General features: G+C 43.4%; 2 protein-coding genes across 6 annotated transcripts in view; both read right to left on the bottom strand.

Annotated features, from left to right (window-relative positions):
- The window catches only part of LAMB2 (laminin subunit beta 2), a 63,874-nt gene extending 56,261 nt beyond the window's left edge, over positions 1-7,613 (bottom strand). Inside the window, exon 1 of one of the 2 annotated variants that reach the window (XR_003375641.2) lies at positions 7,110-7,494. Coding sequence is in view for 1 of the 2 variants with exons in the window: in XM_026717937.2 (XP_026573722.2) it covers positions 7,110-7,167 (58 nt within the window). In the remaining variant the exon portion in view is untranslated. Of the gene's footprint in view, positions 1-7,109 lie in introns of both variants that reach the window. The other variant, XM_026717937.2, reaches the window with a different exon arrangement.
- A 9,813-nt stretch (positions 7,614-17,426) lies between these two features.
- The window catches only part of LOC113447625 (laminin subunit beta-1-like), a 109,466-nt gene continuing 100,155 nt past the window's right edge, over positions 17,427-26,737 (bottom strand). For all 4 annotated transcript variants that reach the window (XM_087923514.1, XM_087923515.1, XM_087923516.1 and 1 more), the window contains exons 34-35: positions 22,419-22,566; positions 17,427-20,835 (exon numbers count right to left, since the gene is read on the bottom strand). In XM_087923514.1, the coding sequence (XP_087779640.1) occupies positions 20,702-20,835; positions 22,419-22,566 (282 nt within the window). In that variant the 3' untranslated portion in view covers positions 17,427-20,701. The remainder of the gene's footprint in view (positions 20,836-22,418; positions 22,567-26,737) is intronic.

Below are 26,737 nucleotides of genomic sequence, written 5' to 3'. Positions count from 1 at the left end.
AGAATAGTGTATTAATGTATGTAAATATGTTTATGGGAAACTCTCTAAATGTTAATGATGTTGGTGTGATGTTGGACTATGTATCTAAACTTTGGAATCTTTATCAGGAATTGTATCAACCATGGCGGATGGCCAAAATAATTATATTGAGAAATTGGAATAGTGATATTAATCCCGATGTTAAGAGATTATTGTCAGAAATGTGTGATTTATCTGTTTGTGATTATGTGTGTGCAACACAGAATAGGCAAAGCCAGGGGGGGCTCTGCTCCCTTCCTCACCAGCTGTTCCTCCTCCTTGACTCCATTCTGTCCGTAAAGTCAATCAATCAGAGTAGAGCTGGAAGGGACCTTAGAGGTCTTCTAGTCAACCCCCTGCTCAAGCTGGAAACCCTATATCATTTCAGACAAGAGGCTGTCCAGTCTCTTCTTAAAAAACCCCAGTGTTGGAGCACCCACAATTTCTGGAGGCAAGCTGCTCCACTGGTTAATTGTCCTCACTGTTAGTAAGTTTCTCCTTAATTCTAGGTTGCTTTTCTGTTTAATTGGTTTCCATCCATTGTTTCTTGTCCTGCCCTCTGGTGCTTTGAAAAATAAGTTGACCGCCTCTTCTTTTTGCGGCAGCCGCCCCTCAAATACTAGAATACTGCTATATTGTCACCCCTGGTCTTTCTTTTCTCTAACCATAAGACTCAAGTGCCTTAAAAGCTTTTGAAATTAATAAACTCCAAAATAAACAACACGTTGAATAAAATGTAAGAATCAATACTAACAGAATCAAGTAGTCAGGAACATTTAGAAGGGGGGAATGGACTTAGGATGTTCCTTTCTTTTCCTTTTCCTTTTCCTTTCTTTTCCTTTCTCTTTCCCTTCTTTTCCTTTCTTTTCTTTTCCTTTCCTCTCTTCTTCCCCTTCCCTTTCTCTTCCCTCTCCTTTCCTTTCCCTCAGAGGTGGTATTCAGCAGGTTCTGACCAGTTCTGGAGAACCAGTAGCGGGAATTTTGAATAGTATGGAATACCACCTCTGACTGGCCCCGCCCCCATCTCTTCTCTGCCTCCCGAGTCCCAGCTGATTGGCTGGGTCTTCTTTTGTTGCCTTGCACAGGAGAACGGAGCTGGAAAGCAGGTTAGTGGGGTGGGGAGGGAATGGGGATTTTACAGTAACCTTCCCCTGCCACGCCCACCAAGCCACGCCCACAGAACCGGTAGTAATTTTTTTTGAATCCCACCACTGCTTTCCGTATACATAGGTAGTCTTCAGCTTACAACCACAATTGAGCCCAACATTTCTGTTGTTAAGCAAGACGGTTGTTAAGTGAGTTTCACCCCATATTACGACCTTTCTTGCCACAATTATTAAGAGAATCACTGCAGTTGCAAAGTTAGTAACACAGTTAAGCGCATGTGTCTTCCCCATTGACTTTGCTTGTCAGAAAGTCGCAAAAGGGGATCACATGACCCCCCGAGATGCTGCAACCATCATGAGTCAGTTGCCAAGCATCTGAATTCCAATCATGTGACCGTGGGGAGGTTGCAATGGTTGTAAGTGTGAAAAACATTCCTAAGTCACATTTTTCAGTACCGTTGTTAACTTTGAACGGTCACTAAACAAACTGTTGTAAGTTGAGATCTACCTGTAATTGCCAATCACTGATCTGCGGATTCCTTTGTGTTATGAACCGTGAGGCAAAGTGAAGGGCTGTGGGCTTATACCGTTATATTATTTCACCTAGCGAACTATTTCACTGTTATGTTATTCCAGACCCTGCTACTATGCACCTAGCAGTTTCCTGACAGACCTATGTCCGGCTCTTTAGGGAGCAAAAGACAGAATGGCAGCATTCAGAAACTGACCAGAAGTGACCACAAAACTGTGCCCACATTCAGCTTGAAAACCCAGCTTGTTTCCTAACGTTGAAGACCTAACTTTGGCTCCCATGTCCAGGCTGGTAAAACCTAACAATTTTTCCACACCATAAAGCTGGATGGTTTGGGAATAAGGGATTTTTCTTTTCTTTTAATACTATCCCTATAGAGAAAAATAAATTAAGCTTAAAGTTGGGCAGAAGATGAAGAAAACATTATGGGAACAAAATGGAAAACTGCTACACAGGCAAGTCCTCAACTTACAATTGACCAGTTAGTGACTGTTCAAAGCTACAAAGGATTACCCCAAAAGGTATGTTACAACCAAACATCCTACTGTCCTGTCCCCGCTTTAGACCACATGACTGGATTTTGGACACTTGGCAACCGGCCTGCATTTACAGTCATTTGTAGAATCCTGCAGTTACGTGACCATGATTTACAAAGGTTTTGCCAAAAAAAAAAGGCATTTACTTCCAGTTGTCAGTAAAAACACCCCATAGCTAACTATGGGTTTGGTTAGCAACCGTGGCATTCGCTGAATGACCACCAGAAAACACGGATATAAAATTGGATCATTCGTGTGACAACATGCTTTACGGATTTATGACCATAATTGCCAGGCTCCATTACAGTCATATGTCAAGGACTACTTATAATCAAAGGAAGACTTTGTTGTGCAAGTGGGGAGTACACCCTGGGACACTTAAACTAGGTGCCTGAAGAAAAGAAAGGATTCAGAACTCTAACACCTCTGAAAGTAAAGGAAGGAGACCAAGAAAAAAGACAGAGCAGGCATCGCTAAATACTTCAACAAAATTCACTACATTTAATCAGAAAAATGTATGGCTCAATCCTCTGCATATTTACTGAGCAGTGTTTTCCTGGAGGCTAAATAGAAATGATTCCCAGGTAACTATGTAAGTTATATTTCCTTGAATTTACCGTGTTTTATTGGCTGCGTTATACCCAAATGAAAGAAAACGCATCTTCCATGCATTCTGTTTCTTACTAGGAAAGAAGTTTTTTTTTTTTCAGACTCTTGAAGAAATAGTTTATGGAAAGAATACCTGTTTTATTGTATTAATTATTTTAGAGGGTCTTCCTGTAAGTACAGCTTATTTTCCATTTGATGTGCTTCTTTGACTTTTTTCTTGTTTCTTGACAATATACAGGGAGCGATTGGCAAACACTCCAGAGTCTTATGCATTCCATAGCACTTGGCCCCCAGTCAGGTTTTTTTTAAACTTAAATATGCCTAACCGCCTCCCCCCACTAAATAACATCCATCATCACATACCATCATACCAGAGACGTCTTTCTCAGTCTAATGGGGGAAGAGAGGGGAAAGGGGCCAAATCATTTTGTCACGAACAAAGGTTCCCTCCGAATATAAAAATATTAATTCTGCAAATTTTAATGAAGAATTTGAACTTTAACGAAGACAGAACAGGGGTGGTCTTCAGTTTGTCTGTTTATTATTCAGGTTTAAGAGATGCCCTCATTTTATCTTTAGAAAAAAAACCTGAGATATTAATAAAAGGCTCGGGCGAATCGAAACTCTATGTCTTAAACAGATGTGAATTGAAAAAAAAATACTTTGAACAAAAGTTTACCAGAGTCCCACTCAAAATTTTGTCAAAAAAAAGTAATAAAAATATTAAAATCCAGAGATTGGTGCAGTAGTTAAGGCACCAGGCTACAAATTGGGACTTGGTGAATTCTAATCCCACATTAAACAAGAAGTCAGCTGGGTGACTTTGGGTCTGTTAGTCTCTCTCAGATCTTGGAAGAAAGAGGGGAAGGAAAACCACTGAAATTTGCAAGAAAACTGCTGGAACCAGGCAATCTCCAGAAGTAAAAACTGATCCGAAAGCAACCCAGGTAATTCTCAGCTTACTATATCACTGGAGCCCAAATTCCTATTGCTAAACAAGACAGTTGCTAAGTGAGTTGTGTGCCCTATTTTACAAACTTTTTGCTACTGTGAATCACGATAGTTCTTAAATGAATCATGCCGTTATTAAGTGAATCTGACTTTCCCATTGACTCTGCTTGTCGGAATCCGGCTGGAAAGGTTGCAGATGGTGATCACATGACCAGAGGGCAACTATCATGAATATAAAACAGTTGTCATGCACCTGAATTTTGATCGTGTGACCTTGGGGATGCTGCAATAATCGTTAAGTGTGAAACCCTTATATTTTATAGATGATATTATCCTTATATTTTCGCCATTACTTTCTGTGACGCTGTAATTTTGGTCACTAAATGAATGGTTGTAGGTCAAGGACTACCTGTAATCAATCCAGAGCTGGTTTTAAACCTGGAATGAATTTAGTTTGGTTTGAGGTGAGTCGCATTCCCCACCTGCGAAATGAAGCTCAAGGCTATTTGATTGTTATAGTGAGAAGAAGGTTGAGGGCAGATTCCAACATGCTCTGCAAATTCATGGCTTTTTGTCATCACGACCCTCCCCCTATCTATGCTCTGCCCCAGACAGCTGCTACTTCGGTGATCCTCACGCGGATACAAATCACACTCTTTGGCCCTAAAGGAGCCTAGCGGGCCTTTCAGATCTTCCTTCTTCCAGATTCTTTATCCTTCCACCTGTTTCTATGGCTCATGCAAGGGTGGGGCTGGAAAAGAGAAATGTCAAAGCTGCCCTTCCCTCCCCTTCCTTTAGGCCTGAGAGCGGAAGCTGCAGCACTGCCAGAAATAACCCTAGCGGGGATTGGCTCTGTTGTTCGGCCAGCCTGGCCCCGGTCCAGGGATGTGGGGGCTGAGAGTTGCATTTGTGAATGATGGCTGAGTTTCAGAGAACATCTCCTCCCGAGAGGCTGCGGCGGGGAGTCGATGGTCCAGCCTCAAGCAGGCATCACAACCCTGTGAGTGGGGGGGGGGTCCTGCTGGATTCCACGGGCGTGACTTTCTGTCCACCCTACCCAAGCTTTTGCTGCAGAATGGCATGCAAAGCATTCTTCCAATCCACCTGCTTCTTCTAAATCCCATCCCATCCCCCCCCGCCCCTCAGCTGCCAGGGAGGTGCGGCAAGTGGGAGCCTTCAATCTCCCCACCACCCTCTCACATTGGCAAGGCTGCTTCCAGGCAGCCGGCCAAGTCCCTGAGCCTCAAATCCTCTGGAGCCAAAACTTCAAAGGGGAATTGGGAACAAAGGCTCCAGCTGGTGGAAATGGGTGTACAGCTTCCCTACAACCAAGGTTGGATAGAAATCAGGAATGCACAGACCACACACTCCATGGACTCCAAAGGCATTGGGGGCAGGGGGAAGATATGGAGGTACGGAGGTTAAAGGGGGCGCACAGATGAAAAACAGGTAGATAGACCCACATGTTTATTTCATGGATTACAACTTGGATTACTCGTCTCAGAATGGATAGGTATTTTGGAAGTCAAAATCTTTACTTGAGAAAGGCACCACAGTTAGGGAAGTTGCCATAAACTCGTATTCACAAGTATAAAACTCTGGTCCCACTGATAAGGACACACCACAAATGAGGCTCTCATCAATTATTACTATGAAGGCTGAATCAAGGAGATTCAGGAGGATAAAATCTACGTGCCACGTGCCATTTGTAGGTAAGAGGAGCCTTTCTCTCCTGCTCCTATGACAGATGGTGCTTTTTTTAATATTTATCTTCACAGAGGATATGATGTAAGCCCTTTGGCTCTAAGTAAGAGCATCTCCAGTCGGGCACTTATTTCAATCTATCCTCCACTCCCTGAGAGTTTCTCCTGCACAAACAGTCATAGGACTGAGCTGCCGATTATCGGAGCGGAGGAAAAAATATCAGGCCATCAGGGCTTTCCACATCACAGCATTTGGAAAGGGCCACTTGTTGGTTTTCTGCCCTCTGCGCAACGTGAAAGCAAGTCAGCCTGTTCAGAGTTAAAGTGGAAATCCCCAACCCAGAACATTAAATCAAAGCCTTCAGTTAGAGTAATGGTTCTCAATCTATGGTCTGCGGATCCCTGGGGGCCTCCCACGATGTTGTCACAGAGAGTCCGTGAAGGCTTGAAGAAATGTTACGATTTAAATTTCGAGTTAAGTTTTTGGGGGCCGTGTGGCCACAAAAGGTATTTAAAAGGGGTGCGTGGTGAAAAAAAGATTGAGAACCACTGACTTAGAAAGACGGCAGGCAGTCCTCGACTTACAACAGTTCGTTTACTGACCATTTGAAGTTACAACAGCACTGGAAAAAAGTGACTTAAGACCATTTTTCGCATTTATGACCATCACAGCATCCCCGAAATCATGAGAATTTACATTCGGTTGCTTGACAACCGGTTCATATTTACGACGGTTGCCGTGTCCAGGGGACATGTGATCCCCTTTGGCGACCTTCTGACAAGCAAAGTCAAAGGGGATGTTAAGATTCACTTCAGAGCCATGTGACTGTTTTAACAACTGAAGTGATTCACTTAAGAACTGTGGCAAGGAGTCGTAAACCGAGGCAAAACTCACTTAACAAATTTCTCGCTTAGCAACAGAAATGTTGGGGCTCAATTGTGTCCGTAAGTTGAGGACTAGAATTAGACTTCTGTTATTGACCAAGTGTGATTGGACACACAAGGAATTTGTCTTGGTGCAAATGCTCTCAGTGTACATAAAAGAAAAGGTACATTCGTCAGGAGTCAAGAATCATAAGGTACAACACTTAATGATAGTCATAGGGTACAATAAGCAATCACATCATACTAGCAACTACCTGTAGTTGGGACTCCCCCACCATCCTCGTTCATCCCCAAAGTAGAGAGACCACTCTCCTATTGGCACCACATACACACACACAGATCCATAGAGACATACACTAATTTGGAGCAGACTGCTACACCCACACCCCCCACCCCAAACTGGTCTCAAAATCCTTTGGTGCACCTTTCAGGAGGAAGGAGGTGGTTGTGAGACTAAAAGGTGGCCGGCTCCTTCGGGGATGACCAGCAACTCCCTGCTTTCTCTCCAAGACCTCTCGGCTCTACACAACCCGGCTTGACACCCCAGAAAAGCAAAACAAACACCCGAAACCACACCGGCAACTATTGCACCCCGGCGCTTTCGCCTCCTCTCCTTTCTCTCTCTCCTTCTCAGCTAGCCCGGAGCGGGCACCCTCCTCTCTTCCAGTGTAACCAACTCTGCCCGCCAATTAGGGGTTTGACAGGCCAAGCCGGCGGCAGGTCCCCCATCTCTGAGAGGGTTGCAGAGATGGACGCGAGGAAGACTCACCTGCCAGGAGGAAAGCCCCCACTCCGATACCCGATGCTGTCGGCTCGGAGGGAGCCATGGCGAGGAGAGCTGATCCACAGGCGACAGCCAAAAGATGATGCTAGGAAATGGGGACCTGAGGCGGAGATCTTCCCGAGGACGGGGCAGTTCGGAGGGGTCAGCCTCTCACTTCGCCCGTGCCCCGCCTTAGACTCGGGACTTCTGCAGCTGGACCGGGTCACCCCCAATTTTTTTCTTCTTCTTCCCCGTCCCACCAGCTTCGCCCGGGCGCTCACCTTCCCCCCCCCCACTCCCGCGCTGCGGGGAAATAAAATAGCAGCTCGTTTCGTTTCACGCCGGCGTCACGGGCCGCTCCAAACATTAACTTCGTCGGAAAAAGTTAGCCACAGGGACGAAGGAAAAGCGCGGGCCGGATTCTGCTGGGATCCGGGGAGAGGGGGGAATGCCCGTAAAGCGCAAAAGAGGCCCGCGCCCGTTTGCATATTCGGTTCTTCTGCACCCTCCTAAGTTTGGAAAACTCTGCCGGGACGCCCCTCCCGGTGGCTTGTTTATTTGTTGGCTGCACGCCAGGGGAGCTGCTAAGCCATTTGCGTTTGAAAATATTTACTTCAAGTTCAGTGTCAGCAATTATTATTATTTTTTTAAAAATAGCAAGAGAGTTTTGCCGATTTAGAATCTTTTTTTTTTTTAACCCCTGCAGGTTTCAAACAGAAGACGGCATGGATACAACTGAGAAGCGGCTGGATTCTGACCAGCCGATTATTACTCGCATCTCCCAAAAACGTGACCTTCACTTGCTTAGCAAATTGTCAGGCCGGGGGAGGGTTTTATTCCTGAAGATCGGGAGTGCTCACATGATTATATCTGAATTGCATATATTTGGGCAGCAATTTTCAATGGAGTGTTTTAAAGCCATTTATGACAATCTGTGATTAGCCTTTCTGCTTAGTGACAATAAAGGAATTGGTGTTTGTAAGGAGCTACTTTGATTAATAGAAACAGCCCAAATGGATTGGTCTCATACAGGTAGTCCGAGACGTACAACAGTTCATTTAGTGACTGTTAAAGGTTGCAACGGCACTGAAAAAAGTGACTTATGACAGTTTTTCACAGTTGTGACCTTTGCAGTATCCTCATGGTCATGCAATCAAAATTCAGATGCTTGGCAATTGGTTCATAGTTATGACCATTGCAGTGCCCCAAAATCATGTGAACAGGTTTTGACAAGCAAAATCAATGTGGAAGCCAGATTCACTTAATGACCATGTTATAAACTTATCAATTAGCAGTGATTCACTTAACAATTGTGGCAAGAAAGCATAAAATGGGGCAAAACTCACTTAACAAACATCTCAACAACATAAATTTTGGATTGAATTGTGGTCGTAAATCGAGGACTGCCTGTATTGGCATATTGTGAAGATGCAGGTTTTGAAAAGTTGGACTGTGGTCTTTGCTGCTTGGTAAAATTTTGCTTCGTTAAGGAAATACAGAAAAGGAGCAGGTTCAAGAATAACATTGTGAGCCAAAACTTCTCTGGTTTCTTGGCTTGTGGCAGGCATTGTACAAACACAAAAGGATTTCTTCTGTAAACATTCAAAGATAAACTTGTGGCAGTTCAAAAACTAACACATTTATTCTGTTGTGGGCTTTCATGGATTACATTACTTTCAAAAGCTCATTCACAATAAATAAATCAGTGTTTAAAGTACTGTAGGGTTGGGTTTGTTTTTTTTTACAACAGATTAATAGCCACTCTTAAAAGTCACATTATATTGACTAGTTGTGCAGGCCACTGGATAGAAGAGCTGTATCCATCTGTTGGTTGTGTGATATGGTATCTCAATGTGACTTGAGGTACTGTGTTTGGGGCACTGGGCCATTGAAACGAATTTAAGCACAGATATTGCCACAGTAGTTAGAGGGCAGTATTGCAGGCCTACCCTGGCCACTGCCAGCAGTTCAATTCTCACCGTCTCAAGGTTGACTCAGCCTCCCAACCTTCTGAGGTCAGTAAAATGAGGATCCAGATTGTTGGGGGCAAAATGCTGACTCTGTAAACTGCTTAGAGAGGGCTGTAAAGCACAATGAAGTAGTATATAAGTCTAAGTGCTAGTGCCGTTGCTATATTCTTTGAGAAACAGTCTGTATTCATGGTAAAAATTCCTCAGATGGACTCCGCGTGAAGAATTAAGTGTGAAATGCCTGCGTTCACTCAATTTTTCTGGAGTTTAGGCCCTAGGACCTGTCCCCACAGCTGAGGAGAAGTCCTATACCAGTGATAGCGAACCTTTTTGTTGTGTGCTGAAAGTGTGTGCACGTGCTGGCACCCACAATGCAATGTGCCCTGCGCATATGCGTGCAACACCCCCCCCCCATCTGCACTGCACATGCATGCTCCTCTCAGCTGATTTTCAGCCCATTTGAAGCCATTTTCGCTCTCCCGGAGGCTCTAGGGAAGCCTCCGCAGCCTCAGGAGGCCCAAAAATGGGCCTTCCAGAAATACCGGAAGTGCCTGTTTTCAGCCTCCAGGGGGCTTCTGGAATCCGGGAAAGCCATTTTCGGCCTCCCAGAGGCTTGAAGGAAGCTTCTGCAGCCTCAGGAGGCTGAAAACAGGCATATTTCGGCACTTTCCGGAAGGTCTGTTTTTCGGCCTCCCGAAAAGAGGTTTCCCTCCAGCTTCTGGGAGGGTGAAAACAGCCTCAAATGGGCTGAAAATCAGGTGGGAGGCACACACATGCGCAGTGCAGGTAAGTTTGGCTGGGGTTCATGTGCCCGCACAAATGGCTCTGCGTGCCACCTGTGGCATGCATGCCATAGATTTGCCACCATGGTCCTGTACTTAGTAAGACCACACCTAGAGTACTGCATCCAGTTTTGGTCACCACATTATAAAAAAGATGTTGAGACTCTAGAAATAGTACAGAGAAGAGCAACCAGGATGATTGGGGACTGGAAGCTAAAACATACAACGAACAGTTGCAGGAACTGGGCTTGGCTAGTCTAGTAAAGAGAAGGACCAGGGGAGACATGATAGAGGTCTTCCAATACTTGAGGGGCTGCCATAGAGAAGAAGGGGTCAAGCTATTCTCCAAAGCGCCTGTGGGCCAGACAAGAAATAATGGATGGAAACTGAACAAGGAGAGATTTAACCTGGAAATGAGAAATTTTCTGACAATGACAATTTTCAACCAATGGAACAGCTTGCCCTCGGAAGTTGTGGGAGTGCCATCACTTGAGACTTTCAAGAAGAAATTGGACTCCCATCTGTCAGAAATGGTGTAGGGTCTCCCGCTTGGGTGTGGGGGGGTTGGACTAGATGACTTGCAAGGTCCCTTCCAACTCTGATTATCTGTTATTTCTGTTACTATACATCCATCCTTAAGATGGTAGAAAACTCCCCAGCATAACATTTTGGGACACCACTGCCAATCCCTCCTTATTTCTACTGCATTTCATATCATGGTATGAGGACAAAGTAAGAGCAGTGTCATAGCAACATGACAGAAAAAATAAAGTTCCTTGATAAAGTTGCCCAGTCTGGACACTGAGATTCTAAGTCAGGGGTGTTAAACTTGATTTCATTGAAGGCTGCATCAGGATTGTGTTTGACCCTGGGTGGGTGGGTGGGCGTGCCCAGTTTGATGTAACTTGTGGTGGAGGCACTTGTGGTGGCCCAAGTGGTCTGCTAGCGAAAACGGAGCTCCATTTTTGCTGACAAAGTGTTGCAGTAAGCCGTCGCAGCCAAAAACTGAGCTCAGGAGGGCCATGTTCAGACCACCAGAGAATCCCAATTCTATCCCTTTCCTGATGGGAAACTCAATAATTCTAAATTCTTCAGACCCTAAAGTCTGAAGAAAACGTCAAGTTTTTACTGCCTTTTCTGAAGGCCAACAAAGTTGGGATCAGCTCTATCCCTGAGGAGATCTGGAATGATTTGCAATCAGCACAGCAGAAAATGGCACACCTCTTGGGTCCTATCAGATGGGATTGTGTCAGGAAGGGATCTAAAGCTTGGCCACTCAAGCATGTAGGACAGATGGATATCTTTGGGAAAAGGCGGTCCTGCAAGTAACCCAACCTTGTGCTATGGAGAGCTTTATGGATGATTAACAGTACCTTGAATTTCAGCTGAAAGACAATGGGAAGAGCCCACACAGCTCGCAAAGAAGTAGTGTTACATAAACCCACGGAGGTAGATCCATCACACATTTTAAATTGCCCTCTTTGGACACAACTTTTGCCTTGTCTCCAACACCCCTTCCCTTTTAGGGAAGGTTATTCAGAGAGTCGTAGCGGAAGCAGATTATCTGACCTTTTTCAGTCAGGGTTCAGCCCCATTTATACTACTGAAACAGCCTTGGTTGTAGTTGTGGATGACTTCTGGATGGCTCGAGATGGGTGGTGCATCTGTCCTGGCCCTCCTCTCAATAGCATTTGATTCTGTTGATCTAGTGTTCTTCTGGACTGACTCCGGAGATTGGAGGGAGGGCACTCTTTTGCAAGGCTTCTCCTCCTTCCTCTGCAAGGCAGGTTCCAGGTGGCTTTGGGTGTGGGCGAAAAGTTAAACCCTTGGTGGCTGCAATGTGGGGTGCCTCGGAGCTCTACTTTTTCCCCCTTTTTTGACGTTTACACAGGGATTTCTACAACTCTGCTAGGAGATGCCCTTGAAGACCATCTAGAAATCGCAAGCAGTTGAGAACGCAGCCGTATGTGCAATTTTGGGCACCAAAAGGTCGTGCATGCTGCATTACTACTGCATGATCTGCCCCGGCTTCCGGTTCTTTTCCAGATGCAATTCAACGTGCTAGTTATCACCTTTAAAGCCTCAAAAGGCATGTAGCCAGGTTAGTTGTGGGATGGCCTCTCCCTGAGTGTATCTGCCTGCTTCAAACCAGATCTGACAGCATGGGCATTCTCTGCGTCTTTTCCCTCAACTGGTAAAGGAGGACCTAAATGGTGAGCCTTCTTGGTAGCTACCTCTGTCTTTTTGGAGTGCCATCCCCCCTGAGATCTGGCAGGGGCAGGGTCCTATCCTCCTAGCTTTTAAGAAAAAAATTTCCCACAAGTGTTGGGATAGTGTGTTGGCAGGAACCCAAGCAAGTGATCTGTTGAATGTGAGGGATAAGTTTTTTTGCGGGGGGATTTTTATGATGCTTTTGCAGTATGTATTGTCTTATTGGTTGTATGTAAGATGGGAAGCTATATAAATCTTTCAAATAAATACGATTGTAGCTCCCAGGTGGTTTTCAAGGGCAGCCACGGGTAGAGTTCCTTGTGGTAATCCAGCCAGGAGGTGACCAGGGTGTGACTGTGAGCGCCCCCCCCACAATCCATAGTGCAACTAGCACACAATATGAAATTGTGCAAAGACCATCTTCGTGACAGCTTCCACCTGCACCATAATGCTGCGTGTGTAATGGTGTATTTGTTCCATGGTTATGTACAAGTGTAAAAAAAGGAACTCTATTATGATCTGATTAGTAATTCTGGAGTTTTTCTAGTGTTGCTTTTCTTCTGTATTGCTGTCTTAACCACAAAAAAAATTAAAATTTTTGGGGAAAACCTGCTGGTGGAGATGCTTGTATTTGAAATGATGCGACCGAAGACATCAGGTAAGTGTAACTAACACAATTTGATAGAAACATGTTTATTATAACTCTTGCATTGGGTAGCACTTTATAATCCTTTAAAAAATTTTTAATGAATGTTAAGTATTTTCTGCCAACGAGTATTAAAATATTCTGAAACATTGCTGCAATAGAAGGGTGCCATTTCTGATTTGAAGGAACATTATACAGTTAGAATTTTTATGGCATTTTGTGCAGGGGTGGGATTCTACCGGTTCTGTCTGGCTCTGTAGAACCGGTAGCTCTGAAGAGCAGCAGACATAGAACCGGCTCTATGTCAGCTGATGTTTTTGCCCACCTGGGCTCTTACGGTCTTACCTGACCTTTGCTTTTTCAACCTCAGCTGCTTTGCGCAACACAGCTGCGGTTGAAAAACAGGAAAAAAGTGCTGTTTCAACCGCTGCGCACCCGCACGCAGCATTGCTCAGCTGTCCAGGTAGCAAGCTGACGATGATTCACATGCGCACGCAGCAAATTGTAAATCACCAAACTGGTAGTTACACCGGTGGGATCCCACCCCTGATTTTGTGGGTGGCAACAGCTGAGATTTAAACCAGTAAGAGGTGGCTGTTTTACACCAAAGAGATCTTTATGACAACTGATATTTTCACAAATCAGGTCATAAAATCAGGTGTGGCTCATATAACAACTGCCATGCTTAGCAATGGAAATTTTGATCCAGTTGTTGCGGGTTATCCATAGTCAGGCTCTTTCCCCCCCCCCTCATTTATAGCCCCCATGCCCATATCCCTGATGGAGAATAAAACCAGTAAGACAGCCACATTAAAAAAAAAAGGTACAATAACCTAGAGAGCATGGAAAATCAGCTGCAATTCCAGTTACAATTTATAGACCAAGAGGGCTAGATATACTGTATATAATTAGAAGAAAGCTGTCTGAAACTGCTCTTTTAGCAACACAATAATGAGACCCCAATTCGTAGGACAGACAAATTCAACCAACTCTCCTGGATAATTGAAAGAGTCTGAATAAGCCTGTAATTTTGCTTTCAATAGCAGCCAGATATTTCTGGGAAGTTTACAAATTAGATATGAACATAAACTTCTCAGTGTAATGTCCGTAATGATTAATGCTGCCCCAGAACATGGATATTAATTTTAGCCGTGGTGCAACCATATAGCAATTCAATTTATATAACCAAGAACTGTTGCTCTTACCAGTCTTATATGGCTGTTCTCAACCTGTATGAATGTTCATGAAATATTTCTGGATTTCTCTCTTCTGTTCCCATATTTTGTTTCCATAGTGAAGATTTAAAAATCTCTTCCTCAGAGTATTGTTATTATGACAGACAACTAACAGTGAAGCCTCTAAATGTGATTTTATGGAGTTTTATGGCACTTTAAAATTGTTTTAAACATAATTGCAGAGTGGTAAGCGCAGACTTACAAGAGCAGGGGACACATCCTTATATGAACAACAGAATTTTCTTTGACACGTGTAGGAATGTATCTTTGCTTTTTTAAAAAAAGACTGGAGTATCTAAGATTGTTTAAAATGCAATCTTTATATAGCCTGAAGATGGCGAATAGGACCTCGTCGAAACGTTGCCAAGATACTCTCAATCTTACACGGGAAAAGACTCGAACACATCAAGATCTATTTTGTGGTCATAACCTATCCTGAAACGCTATAATCTCCAGTATCTTTCTGATCTTTCTTATCTCCAATTCTTGGAGAGTTTGGCCAAGGAACAGTCAGGATATATACTTAAAAAATTAAATTGGAAGGATCCTTTGGAAGGATAATCAGGAACAAAGAAATAACCACATGGAGAAGATACTGAATTTAAGGACTGGAAAATCTCCACTCTATAACTGGGTCGTCATTCCGTTGTCCAAGGATATCTCACTCACAGGCTAGTAGGAGTTGAGAATAAAATCATGGATTCCTGTCACAAAAGGACATGCTTGTATCATGCATGGCTGCAAATGTGTGTGTGGGGGGGGGGTATTTTTCTTTTTCATCAATTCCACACATTATATTCTGATTCTCTACACAGCATGCCTGTAAGTTCCAAAGGTTATAACTGTGAATTGGAAATGTCTAGGAATTAAAATTACTTTTCTACAGGAAAAGTAACACTGAGGAAGCAGGAGGGACAGGCTAATTTCCCTTTTTTCTATGCTGACCTCCTCGGATGTTCTCAGGAATTTAGCTCTGCCATTCCTGAATTTCACTTCCAGACTCTGTGAGTGAAGAACACGGTGCACGGAGCTGATCTGCTCCCTTTGTTATAAAGCACAACAACACTCATCCACAACTACGTGGTTATGTTGTCCTGGCATTTCAAAAAGAGAAGGGATTGTCTGCATTCCAGTTTAGCTCCACTTTCTATGGCTCTAGACTCAAAAATCCAACTTCTACAGCAGTTCTATAGGTGAATAGTCTGGTTTTAAATTATCTTCCCCAAGCAGAGGGCTGGCTAGTATATAATCTGTACTAGTTGACTTGCCAGTGTCACGTCTGCCTATTTCTAAACACAGTACCCATTTCCCCTCTCCTCCATGGAGTGGGTGGACAGACTCCCATCCCTGCTAAGGAGAGAGATCAGGCTCCAGCTTTTCTCATGTACAGAGTGGGCTGGTCTTCCAGACGGGCTGGAATGTGCTTTCCGTAGCTTGCTCCTTTTCATGCAAGGAGAGCTGAGCATAGTTCTGAATTCTCTCATGCAAGTTAGGCGTGTCTCCCCCGATCCCCCTGCTTTTTCGTGAGGTGGGATCCTTTGAGAGATCTTTCTACTGGCAATCGGAGATTCCAGGAAAAGGACCACCTCTGAAGGGTACAAAATGAAAGAGATCTACTAAGCTCTGCCAATGCTGGTTGTTCCTACTACGATGCTGACAGCAAAACAAAGTTCCTCCACCCAAAGCTAAAGGCTATTTGTCAAAACATGCACTGCACATCCAATAGATCCAGCGGCCTGCCCTGGTCTCCTATCCTGCCTGCTTCAATCAGCTGATTCATTCTAAAAGGGCAGTCTTATTTCCAGCCATAGAATGTAGCTCGTTTCTAGTGTCGATCTAGGAATAAGCCTTTAGGCGTTGCTTCGGGAGACGTACTGTAGATGCTTCCCTTCGTCTGCCAAGCTCTCTGAATTTCAGCAAGTCGTTTCCAGATACAGCTACATATGAGGGGGGGTGGGGGTGGAATCAGGGTGACATGACACAAAGGCTGCTTATCTATTTTGTGAACTAGGAATATTTTGGAACTTTGGCCAGGACTTCTTAGCTGGATAATAATAACGATCAATTGATCAATCATCTCTCTCTCTCCCTCTCTGTAAAATTGAAATAATTAATGATAATACAGTGACAGACTGAAGCAACAACATACTGGATATATCCCTATACAATGTAGTTTATCATGCTGTGGGTTTTTTTGGTTTTTTTACAAAAACAAGTTTTTATTGATAAAATTTAGCGACGCATCAGCACAGATGAATGTGTATGAACAATCGAACCATTGCCATGCAGGTTAGATGACAGATTTCATTTGCCCCAAATTTATCCAACCTGTTGAGAAACAGGTGGAAAAGTATCACTGCATCCTAACTGGGGGAGCAGTAGACTTTTGTGTGGCATTAGAGACTTATTATAGCACATCTCTTCTTCCTTTCTAGATTAAAAGCCAGCCGTGGGAGGAACTACCACAAAAATGCATTGTTTTTTTCTTTCTGTTACAGGTGGGCCTTGACTTATAACCATTCAAAATTACAACAGCCATTGAAAAAAGCGACTTACAACCGATCCTCGTATTTACTGTATAACCATCAAGCATTCCCATAGTCCTATGATCAGAATTTGGGTGCTTGGCAACCGGCATGTATTTACAATGATGGCAACATCCCAGGATCATGTGATCAGCATTTGCAATCTTCCCAAATGACTTCCGAGCAGCACAATCAGTGGGGGAAACTGGAGTCATTTCTCTGAGCCAAAAAATGTTGTAAAATCACTTAGCTACTGCTTTGCTTAGCAATGGAAATTCTGATTCCCATTGTGGTCGTAAGTCAAGGACTACCCTGCCTGTATCTGGAAATAAGTGAAGCACTGTTCTTTCCTTTTATTTTGAGACCATGTTTAGCTTCTGCTATTAATCCCTCCTCTTAATACTGTGGGTGTGATAAAAGAGATTTAATATTGGTGTGAAAAAGATATATGTTTGGTTCAGAGGTGGTATTCAGCAGGTTCTGACCAGTTCTGGAGAACCAGTAGCAGAAATTTTGAGTAGTTCGGAGAACCAGCAAATACCACCTCTGACTGGAGATTTTACACATCCTTCCCCTGCCATGGCCACCAAGCCACGCCCACAGAACCGGTAAAAATTTTTTGAATCCCACCACTGGTTTGGTTTTTACCTGACACCCAGCTATTAATGTACCCCTGCACATTTTTTTCCCCATGTTGGCTGAGAATGATGGGGGTTTGAGTCCAATATGTTTGAAAAACACTAGGATAGGGAAGTCTTCATTAAAAGCCTAGGCCAGGAAAAATTGCCTCAGCAAAGAAAAGGGGATTCCCAAAGATCTTTCCATCGCAAGTAGATAAGGTAAAGCTGAAATATCTAGCTTCAGTTTCAGAGTTCAGGGTTCACTGGAATTCCTTGAAACATAAATAAGATTAGGGTATCAAGAGGCATGGATATATAAGTATACACCAGAAAATCAGAAAGGTCAAAGGCTTTATTACTACAAGGAAAGAACATTTTAAAATTCCACTTTGTAGAGGTGGCACCCTCCTTTTTCCATCCTGTGGCTGAATTAGAGATGGCCCATTGGGCCAATAAAACAGGGAAGAATTCAGAACACAGACGTCTAGTTCCATTAGTTAGGAAAATACGTAGCAGAGGTATTCAGCAGGTTCTGACCAGTTCTGGAGAACAGGTAGCGGAAATTTTGAGTAGTTCAGAGAACCGGCAAATGCCACCTCTGACTGGCCCGGCCCCCATCTATGCTCCACCTCCTGAGTCCCAGCTGATTGGCTGGGTCTTCTTTTGTTGCCCTGCAGAGGAGAATGGAGCTGGAAATCAGGGTAGTGGGGTGGGGAGGGAATGGGGATTTTACAGTAACCTTCCCCCTGAAGTGAGGAGGGAATGGAGATTTTACAATATCCTTCCCCTGCCACACCCACTAAGCCATACCACACCTACCAAGCCACGCCCACAGAACCGGTAGTAAAAAAAATTGAATCCCACCACTGACCCATTAGGAGTCGTGAGGCATTTCTTTATCTCCAGATAATTACATCTGTAACAGGAAAACATTAAATGGAAGAGGGATATACTATATTGGGTTAAATATCTATCTAAATAGTTTTGAAATACAGTCAGTCTTCTCTTAGACAAGTAGGTAAAAAAATGGCTGTGGGAATCAAGCTGAATGATGGATGGATGTGAAAAGAAAATGACCTGAAATCTAGGATTACCTTCAATGCCAGCTGTATTGTACCGGATAGGTCTGAAGGGGAGGAGACATGTAAATAAGGTAAAAACATCCATTAATTGATTGTTCTGCTTCTGTTAAAATGGAATTTCCTATCTCATCTCAACAAATCATCTCTAACTGATCATTTGCTAAGTTGTCCAATTCTCCATCTCCATCTAACGTTTAATCAATGTTGGTTGGTTCATCAACAGACTTTGGGGAACCCTCTTCTCTCCTTACATTTTCCTTGTACGAGGCAATAAGAGAACTGGAGTTCATCCTAAGCTATTAAGATTACAATGGGTCTGAATCTATTTCAATCTTTTTTTATTCTTCCCAGCTCAGCATGTTGGAAAGAAATTACCTAAAGGGATTTAGGATTATGCCTGCCTATTAGTCTATCTACCGAGTGTGTCTTTCTATCGGCAAAACTGATTGCGAACTGGATCATATTTGAAGGGTGTGTGTGCAGGGGGAGAAATAAAGACAAGAAAAATGGAGTTAGGAAATGGGATAGATCTGATGGAGAATAATAAAATTCAGAAACATGCGTCCCAGTCCCCATTAGCGGACTGGAAGCTAAAAAACATATAAAGAACGGTTGCTGGAATTGGGTACAACATGACAGCAGTGTTCCAATATCTCAGGGGCTGCCACAAAAAAGAGGGGGTCAATTTATTTTCCAAAGCACCTGAGGGCAGGACAAGAAGCAATGGGTGGAAACTAATCAAAGAGAGAAGCAACCTAGAATTAAGGAGAAATTTCCTGACAGTTAGAACAATTAGCCAGTGGAACAACTTGCCTCCAGAAGTTGTGAATTCTCCAACACTGGAAGTTTTTAAGAAGCGACTGGATGATAACCATTTGTCTGAAATGATATAGTTTCCTGCCTGAGCAGCGGGTTGGACTAGAAGATCTCCAAGGTCCCTTCCAGCTCTGTTATTTTGTTATCCCTATGGGAGACCCATAATAGAATGCTACCAGGTGCTCTATTCTTAAGCCCCCATTTATCCTGGTCAGGTGACCCAGAATGAAGCCACTCAGGGTTGGAAAGAATTCAAGAAGCATACTTTCCATACCTTGTATTTTTTTAAAAAAATAATATTAATGTGTGCTGATGGCTATAATTGGTAACCCAAAATAATCATTACTGACATTAACTCACTAGTGGAAGTTCCTCATCTGGAGTGGGACATACCGAAGGAGACCTTCAATAAATATTCATAGGAGATGAATATTGTATCAGGGCCTGCAGTCTTCTCCAAGCCAGTGATGTTGGACTTAAAATAATACAATAGTAAATTGAAAATGATCATGGAGTTCTAGTCCAACCCTGGACTAGAAGATCTTTATATCATGTCATACAAATGGTTGTTCAGCCTTTGTTTGAAAACCACCAGTGATAGAGCTGCCATGACTCCGGGAGGGGTTTCACTGCTTAACAGTCATCAAAATTAGGAAAATTCTCCTAATTTTGAGTTTGTATGTGTGTTGCTGTAACCAACACCTAGTTCAAGGACCTTCAAATGTGACAAGTTTAATACTTGTGGACTTCCACTCCCAGAATTCCTGAGCTAACGTGACTGGAGGAGGAATTCTGGGAGTGGAAGTCCACAAGTCTTAAAGCTGTTAAGTTTGAAGACCCCTGTCCTAGTTGCTAATTGATGACTATGGGAGTTGAGGGAACCAGGAAAGGAAAATCTCTTAGAAAATTATTGTTTTTGTGTATATGTGCCTTACTGTATTAAAAAAAATAAGGACACCAATAATTAAAAAGGTGCCAGGAAAGATCAGTAATCTTGAACGGCAGTCAGTTAAATTAAGTTTTTACAGCATTCATATTGGCAGCCTGGGTGATACAGAAATTATGCTGGTTTCCACACTATAATGAAAATATCATTGTGAATGATAGGAAGAGGGTATTGAAGGAGGAAGTATTTCCATGACTAGGATAACAATTTATCTCCAAATCATGGTTGACTGGTGGCAACTGGCTAGACAAGTCCCTGCTGTTTTCTTGGCAAGATTGCAGAAGTGGTTTGCCCATGCCTCTTTTCTAGGCAGAGAGTGAGTGACCGGCCCAAGGTCACCTAGTTGGTTCATGCCTTAGGCAAGACTAAAACTCATAATCTCTTGGTTTCTAGCCTTGTGCTTTAACCACTGCACCAAACTGGTTCCCATTCTATGACTACAGGGGAAATATTCTATCTCTCCAGCTGATACCATCAGAAACTGGCCTATGTTCCAGAATCCTAGGTCAAAACATAGACTAGACATATTGTTCTTACAAAATATTCACATTGGAATCATCCTATTAACGTCTGATCCCGGGTAGATTTAAGTGCTATAGTCAGTTGAGGATGAAATGATCTGGGTTACATTAAGACTCTGGATTTACTGCCAAAGCCTTGTCTCTTAAGAGCCAGTTATTGACATCGTCAGAAAGCACCATACCATAGTTGTGTCCAGAGCTGGCAGGAAGTCAGCCCAAAGGGTTGTCCACAGAAACTTTGACCTTAGCAGGTAGCATAGGCAATGGCTTGCTCTTGGATACTCTGCAGTAATCCCAGTGCAGTGGCCTCCAGCTTCTGAAGTTCTTCGGTTTTGCTTGTCATTTCTCTCTCATTGTCCCCAAAGCGCTTCTCCAATTCTGAAAGAATAGCCAGACATTTTTAAAATTTGAGACATTGCAGTCTATGGAACACTTTCTTTACTCTGGTGCCTCCCAGAAGCATAGGATTTATAATTCTGCCACACCCAGAATGTCTATCCAGCTTGGCAAAGGTGCAGCTTCAGTTACACTAAGATTCAGACCATTCCATCGCATCTAAAGGCCCCCGATTAGGATACACTGCCCTGAAATAGCACGGGTTCTTTTTTTCCTTTTAAGAAGGGGAGTGAGGAGATGTATGAAGCAAAATGCCAAAGCGGTTCAATTATGAACCGAGAAATGATGGATTATGATCGTAATGATGGATTCTGATCATACTGTTATTTCAAAACTCAGAACTTTGGTGATAATAATGGCCTGAACTTATTTTTTTACCTTGATTTGAATAGCTGCACTAATATTAGTTTAAATACCCCAGCATCTGCTAAAGTAACCTGCAAACCATTTTCCAAGTCCGAGTTCCCTTGAGATCGTATCTTCTTTACATTTTGCATTAAAAAAAACACAGGACAATTTTCATCGTGCAACTTATTGTGTTATGTTTACATGGCATTCTTAACGAGGTCCCTAACTCCCTAAATGATCAGGATATTTATAATCATCTGTTATTGGTCAGTGAGTTGTTTAGCCTGGGGTAATGGCATGCCGGACTATGAAAGGTGATTTTTTTTTCTTCTTTTTTTTTCCCTTGTGGAAGAAGAAGAAAATGTTTCGCTTCTCAGCCAAGGAGCTTCATCAGTTCTGATGGCAGGAGGACAGAAGGTATTGACAGTTGAAAATGGACTGTGAGTGGTGGAACGATGGAGGCAGGGGATGGAAGGATTGTATTTCTTTGCAGTCATCTGGTCATTAACACTCTCTCTGAGACCTCTTGAGGCCACTTGGGGGTTTATCTTTGCCCTCGGGGTCACCCGAATCAGGGTGCAATTGGAACTGCTGCAAGGGCACATTGTAAACCAGAGATAGCTAGTGTCTTAACGTAGATGGATTACTGGTAATTCTCAACTTATAATAGTTCATTTGGTGACTGTTTAAAGTTACAACATCACTGAAAAAAGTGACTTATGACCGCTTTTCACACTTACGACCGTTCGTTGTAGCATTCCCCATGTACTTGACAACTGACTCACATTTATGACAGTTGAAGTGTCCCAGGGTGATGCAATCTCCCTTTGTGACCTTCTGACAAGCAAAGTCAATGGGGATGTTACGATTCACTTAACAACCGTGGTATTCATTTAACAGCTGCAGTGATTCGCTTAACAAACGTGGCAAGAACGTGGCAAGAAAAGTCGTAAAATGGGGAGAAACTGACTTAGCAAACTTCTCACTTAACATAAATTTGGGGCTCAATTGTGGTTGTAAGTTGTGGACTACCTGTGTCTACCCCTATTTCAAAGCAATGGTCCTCTCTATCCAAAATAAGTTTGTACTGGACAATGTTCCCATACCACCGGTCAGTAAATATCCATCATCACCACCAATGTTTATTGTTTGGATATATTTGTATAATCAGAGAAGATACATGGGATTTAGCCGAAACTCTCCTCTTGCATTCTTACCTTCCAGCTTCCTTTTGCTGCTGTTAGCCTTATCTAGGAGATTCTGGGCTTCCTCCCTAAGATTTTTCAGCCTGAGCAGGACATCCTTGGGCTGTTTCTCCAATTCGTCCTGAAGCTTCTGGTAGTTCTGCTTCACCTCGTCTACCTCCTAGACACAGAAGGAAAAACATCACCACAAAGCAAATTAGTAAAGTTGGGAATCGATCCCAGAGTAAATATGAGTGAAGAACGAGCCAACCGCTGGTCTATTTTCAGCAAACCAAGCAGAAGAAGAAATTAGGTCCCAGGAATTAAGAACAGTATCTAGGTTTCCATACCACCTTCAGAGCCGTTAGCGGACTTTGCAAGCCGTCAAATGGAACCACTGTCTATCTCACAATTTATCCGAGTCAGCAGCCACTCTGCATTTTTTTCCCTTGATCTGCTTGATTACTTGATCACGGCTTGGCATTTACCATGTTTCTACTGTGCCTGCAGGCCTTATTTTTGGCACTTGAGCTATTTTGTATCGGTGGCAAATATTTATCCTGCAGTTTTAACTGATCCCGATTTTCCATATATTCTAATAACAGATGTAAAACATACAAACAGTGTAACATCTGGCAGAATTAACATATACACGCACATAGATTAATTGATTGTGAGCTCATTCTTCTGATCCCTAACTGTGATACAAACAGGCTTTGGTAGTCCTTTTAATGCACCGTAATGTCATGATGTTGCTTTCTGAGATGTTTTTAAGAGGCAGATTTAGCTATTTCAGTTTTAACGAACAGTGGTCTTTTGTGTCACCCTTTAATAGAGTTTCCACTGTAGGTCTGATCTAGTATGCTTTCTTTAACTTCTTTAATTCAATTTAGTCATGTCTCAGCTCTGAACTGATTCTAGGTTCTCACAATAGCAATAGCACTTAGACATATATACTGCTTCACAGTGCTTTACAGTCCTCTCTAAGCAATTACATAGTCAACATATTGCCCCCAACAATCTGGGTCCCCATTTTACTGACCTCAGAAGGATGGAAGTCAACCTTGAGCCTGGGGAGATTTGAACTGGCAAACTGCAGGCAGCCAGAAATCAGCCTGCAGTACTGCACTCTAACTACGGTGCCACTGCGGCTCTTAGATAGCAAAACAAGATAAATATAGCAAAACAAGATAAAAGCACAATACCCTACAAAATAGATTCACAAGATGGGATCCAGCTACTCCATACAAAAACATACGAAAAGCCTACATTTAACAAGGGGCCCCATCCACCCTCACAGAAATTCTGAGCACATGCTTCATCAAGGATACAATTGATGATTAGGGTGTGCTCAACATCTATTTGCCATTTCAAGTTTCCGTGAAAATATTTCCTCTTCTCTCGCTGTCGGGCATTGCCCTCCGTTGCCATTTTGGTGGCATGAGAGACAAATGCTTTGCGGTTCCCATAGAGACATCTGCCCATCTAATGCCTGGCCGATGCTTTCCAAAGTACTCGCCAGATCTTATAAGGTCTCCTTAAAAACATGGATGTAAGTCTCTTTTGAAGAACCGCTACTCCTGTGCTTCCCAAAAGGTCAATTCAAATTGGCTAAGAAAGCCAGATGCTGCCAGATGCTCCTTAGTGGTTCTGTCACCACTGAGTGCTTAATTGGCTTTTTGCTGCTTCTGCCAACAAGGAGTTTCATGTTTTCTTGTCAATTTACTTTTGAGGGCAATCCAACAGATAGGTAAATTGGACATTCCAGGATCCATGAACATACACCAAATTCTGCTCTAACGCACATTTTTCTGCCTTCTGCACAGAGGTGGATTTGACGCTGTACAGATGCAGATAGATAACAAGACGTCCATAATAAATTATATTTATTGGTTCATCAGGTATCCTCATAATTCACATTTGTGACAAAGTTCTTTAATGACCAATCCTTTGTATATCTGCCTTGTAGTAAAAGATGGTTATCTCCTAACCCATCTCGTAGCGATAGAAAGAAGCTGCCATGAGTTAGAGAGTTCAGGCAAAAGTGAGGAAAACTTCCCCCAACCCCTCGAGGGTCAATTTAGTGGCCAATCAGGAATGCAGATGTGGCCACGTGACATGAACTACACTTCCCAGGATACCTTTAACTACATTTACCATGATGCATTCCCTTAAGGGGACAGCTCATAATACCTAAGTAACTATCCAATTCCCATAGACTGGCTGGGACAGCACACTCCCCGCCTGGAATTGTAAATTCCACAATTAAGAGAAGAGAAAAAAACAACAACTATAAACTAAGATAAGCAGTAGGCAGTAATACTAACTGAATAGCGTATAACTATATAACTGAGATAAACAGTTAGCTATATAACTAAGAAAAACAGTAAACATTAATAAAGCATCAAACAAAGCGAAGCATGCAAAGCTTGAGGTTCAATCTTCAAGTTCGGCCTCTTGGTGCAAGTCTGCTGGTCACCTCTGGCGGCTTTTTAGGGTGTACAGGTACTCTTGGTGGCAAAGGTGAAAGTCTGCTGGTCGCTTCCAGCAGCCTTTTAGGATTGGAATGGTACTCTTGCTTCCACGGTGTCAAAGGGCATCGGGAAGCTGTTGGAAAGGGTGTTGTGGAGGCATAGGCCCATGTAGAGCATCTTAGTGGACGTCTGGTGGTTGTTGGCGGCCGTTTAGGGTGTCCTAGCTAAAGTGTACTGATTGCCGACAGCCTTTTAGGCTGGAACGGCATTCTTGTTTTCAATGGTGTTAAAGGGCATCAGAAGGCAGTTGGAACAGATGGTGCTAAGGCATTTGCCTGGGTTGGAGCCTGATCGTCACTGACAATTCCTACGATCCCCCATCCTAGTGGAGATTTGATGGCCACTGGGCCATCTACAGGGCCGCCGACTGACTCGGAGAAGAGAAAGGCACGTGGGGCATTATTTCCCAGCAAGAGTAGGATCTCAGCCTCCGGATCTAGAGTGGGAAAGTGATGAGCCAGGTGCTGTAGGTGAGGCATGCTACTTATGACCTCAGGTGTTGCGATTCTGACTGCGGTCGTTCGGTATCCCATTGCATTCAAATACGTGCGGTAGTGGGAACTGGGAACTTCCATCCAATGACGTTATGCAGAGTCCAGTAGCTCTCCTCCCCACCGTGCTTCTTGGTCCATGGCACGTTGATACAGTGAAGTGAAGTTCATCCTGTTGCACCTCAAAGAGGTCGAAGAATGCAGGTCTGGCCAGGATGCAGGTGCTTTGAGTGTCTATCCGCAAGTACATTTTCATGGCATCTTCAGGGTACACTTTGGCTAAGCAGATGGGAAGACACGAATCAAGGCATGGTGAGTCAACGCACAGTGCTGTGCAGTTGACACTCATGCTTGGTTTTGGTTGCAATTTGTCAGACTGCCGAGAAGCCCTGCATGCTTCTGTGTTATGTTGAGGGTTACGAGATATGCGCAGTGATGGCTCGGAGTCTGGATGCAGCGCGGCTGAGTGCTGGTCACTATTGCATAAGTCACATTGCACCTTGACTGTGCAGTACTTGGATGGGTGTTTGGATTCACAACACTTGTAGCAGTATTGGTACTCCCTTAGCAACTCTTTTTGTTGGGTCAGTGATTTCGCTGCAAACCCAGTGCAGCTGTTCAGCGAGTGACGAGTGTTGTGCATGGGACAAAACTGTATTATCCTTACGGGGAATAATTCCTAAGTAACTATCCAATTCCCATAGACTGGCTGGGACAGCACACACATTATAGAGAACAGCTGGTGATTATTTTTGGCTCTGGTAGGGGATGCGCAGGGGACAAGCAACGAAGCTGGAAGAATCTGCCGATGACTTGACTTAACAGAATAAGAGAATTGGAAAGGACCTTGGAGGTCTTCTAGTCCAACCCCCTGCTCAGGCAGGAAACCCTATACTATTTCATACAAATGGTTGTCCAATCTCTTGTTTAAAACCTCCAGTGTTGGAGCATTCACAACTTCTGGAGGCAAGTTGTTCCACTGATTAATATGATCTAACTGTCCAGGAAATTTCTCCTTGGTTCTAGGTTGCTTCTCTCCTTGATTAGTTTCCATCCATTGCTTCTTTGTCTGCCTTCAGGTGCTTTGGAGATCTTTGCGGCAGCCCCTGAGATATCAGAACACTGCTACTATGTCAACCCTAGTCTTTCTTTTCATTAAACTAGGCATAGCCAATTCCTGCAACCATTCTTCATATGTCTTAGCTTCCAGTCCTCCAAAAAATCTTTGCTACTCTTCTCAGCACCCTTTCTAGAGTCTTAACATATTATCTCATATTGTATTGATACTCTAAAGATAGTTTGACTTGATGGGTTTGTTCTTGTGATA

This window comes from Pseudonaja textilis, chromosome 2 (assembly GCF_049901715.1).
Source record: "Pseudonaja textilis isolate UNSWEBS1 chromosome 2, rPseTex1.2, whole genome shotgun sequence".
Classification (NCBI taxonomy): domain Eukaryota; kingdom Metazoa; phylum Chordata; class Lepidosauria; order Squamata; family Elapidae; genus Pseudonaja; species Pseudonaja textilis.
Note: the sequence above shows the minus strand (reverse complement) of the source record. Positions and strands in the feature narration are given on the sequence as shown.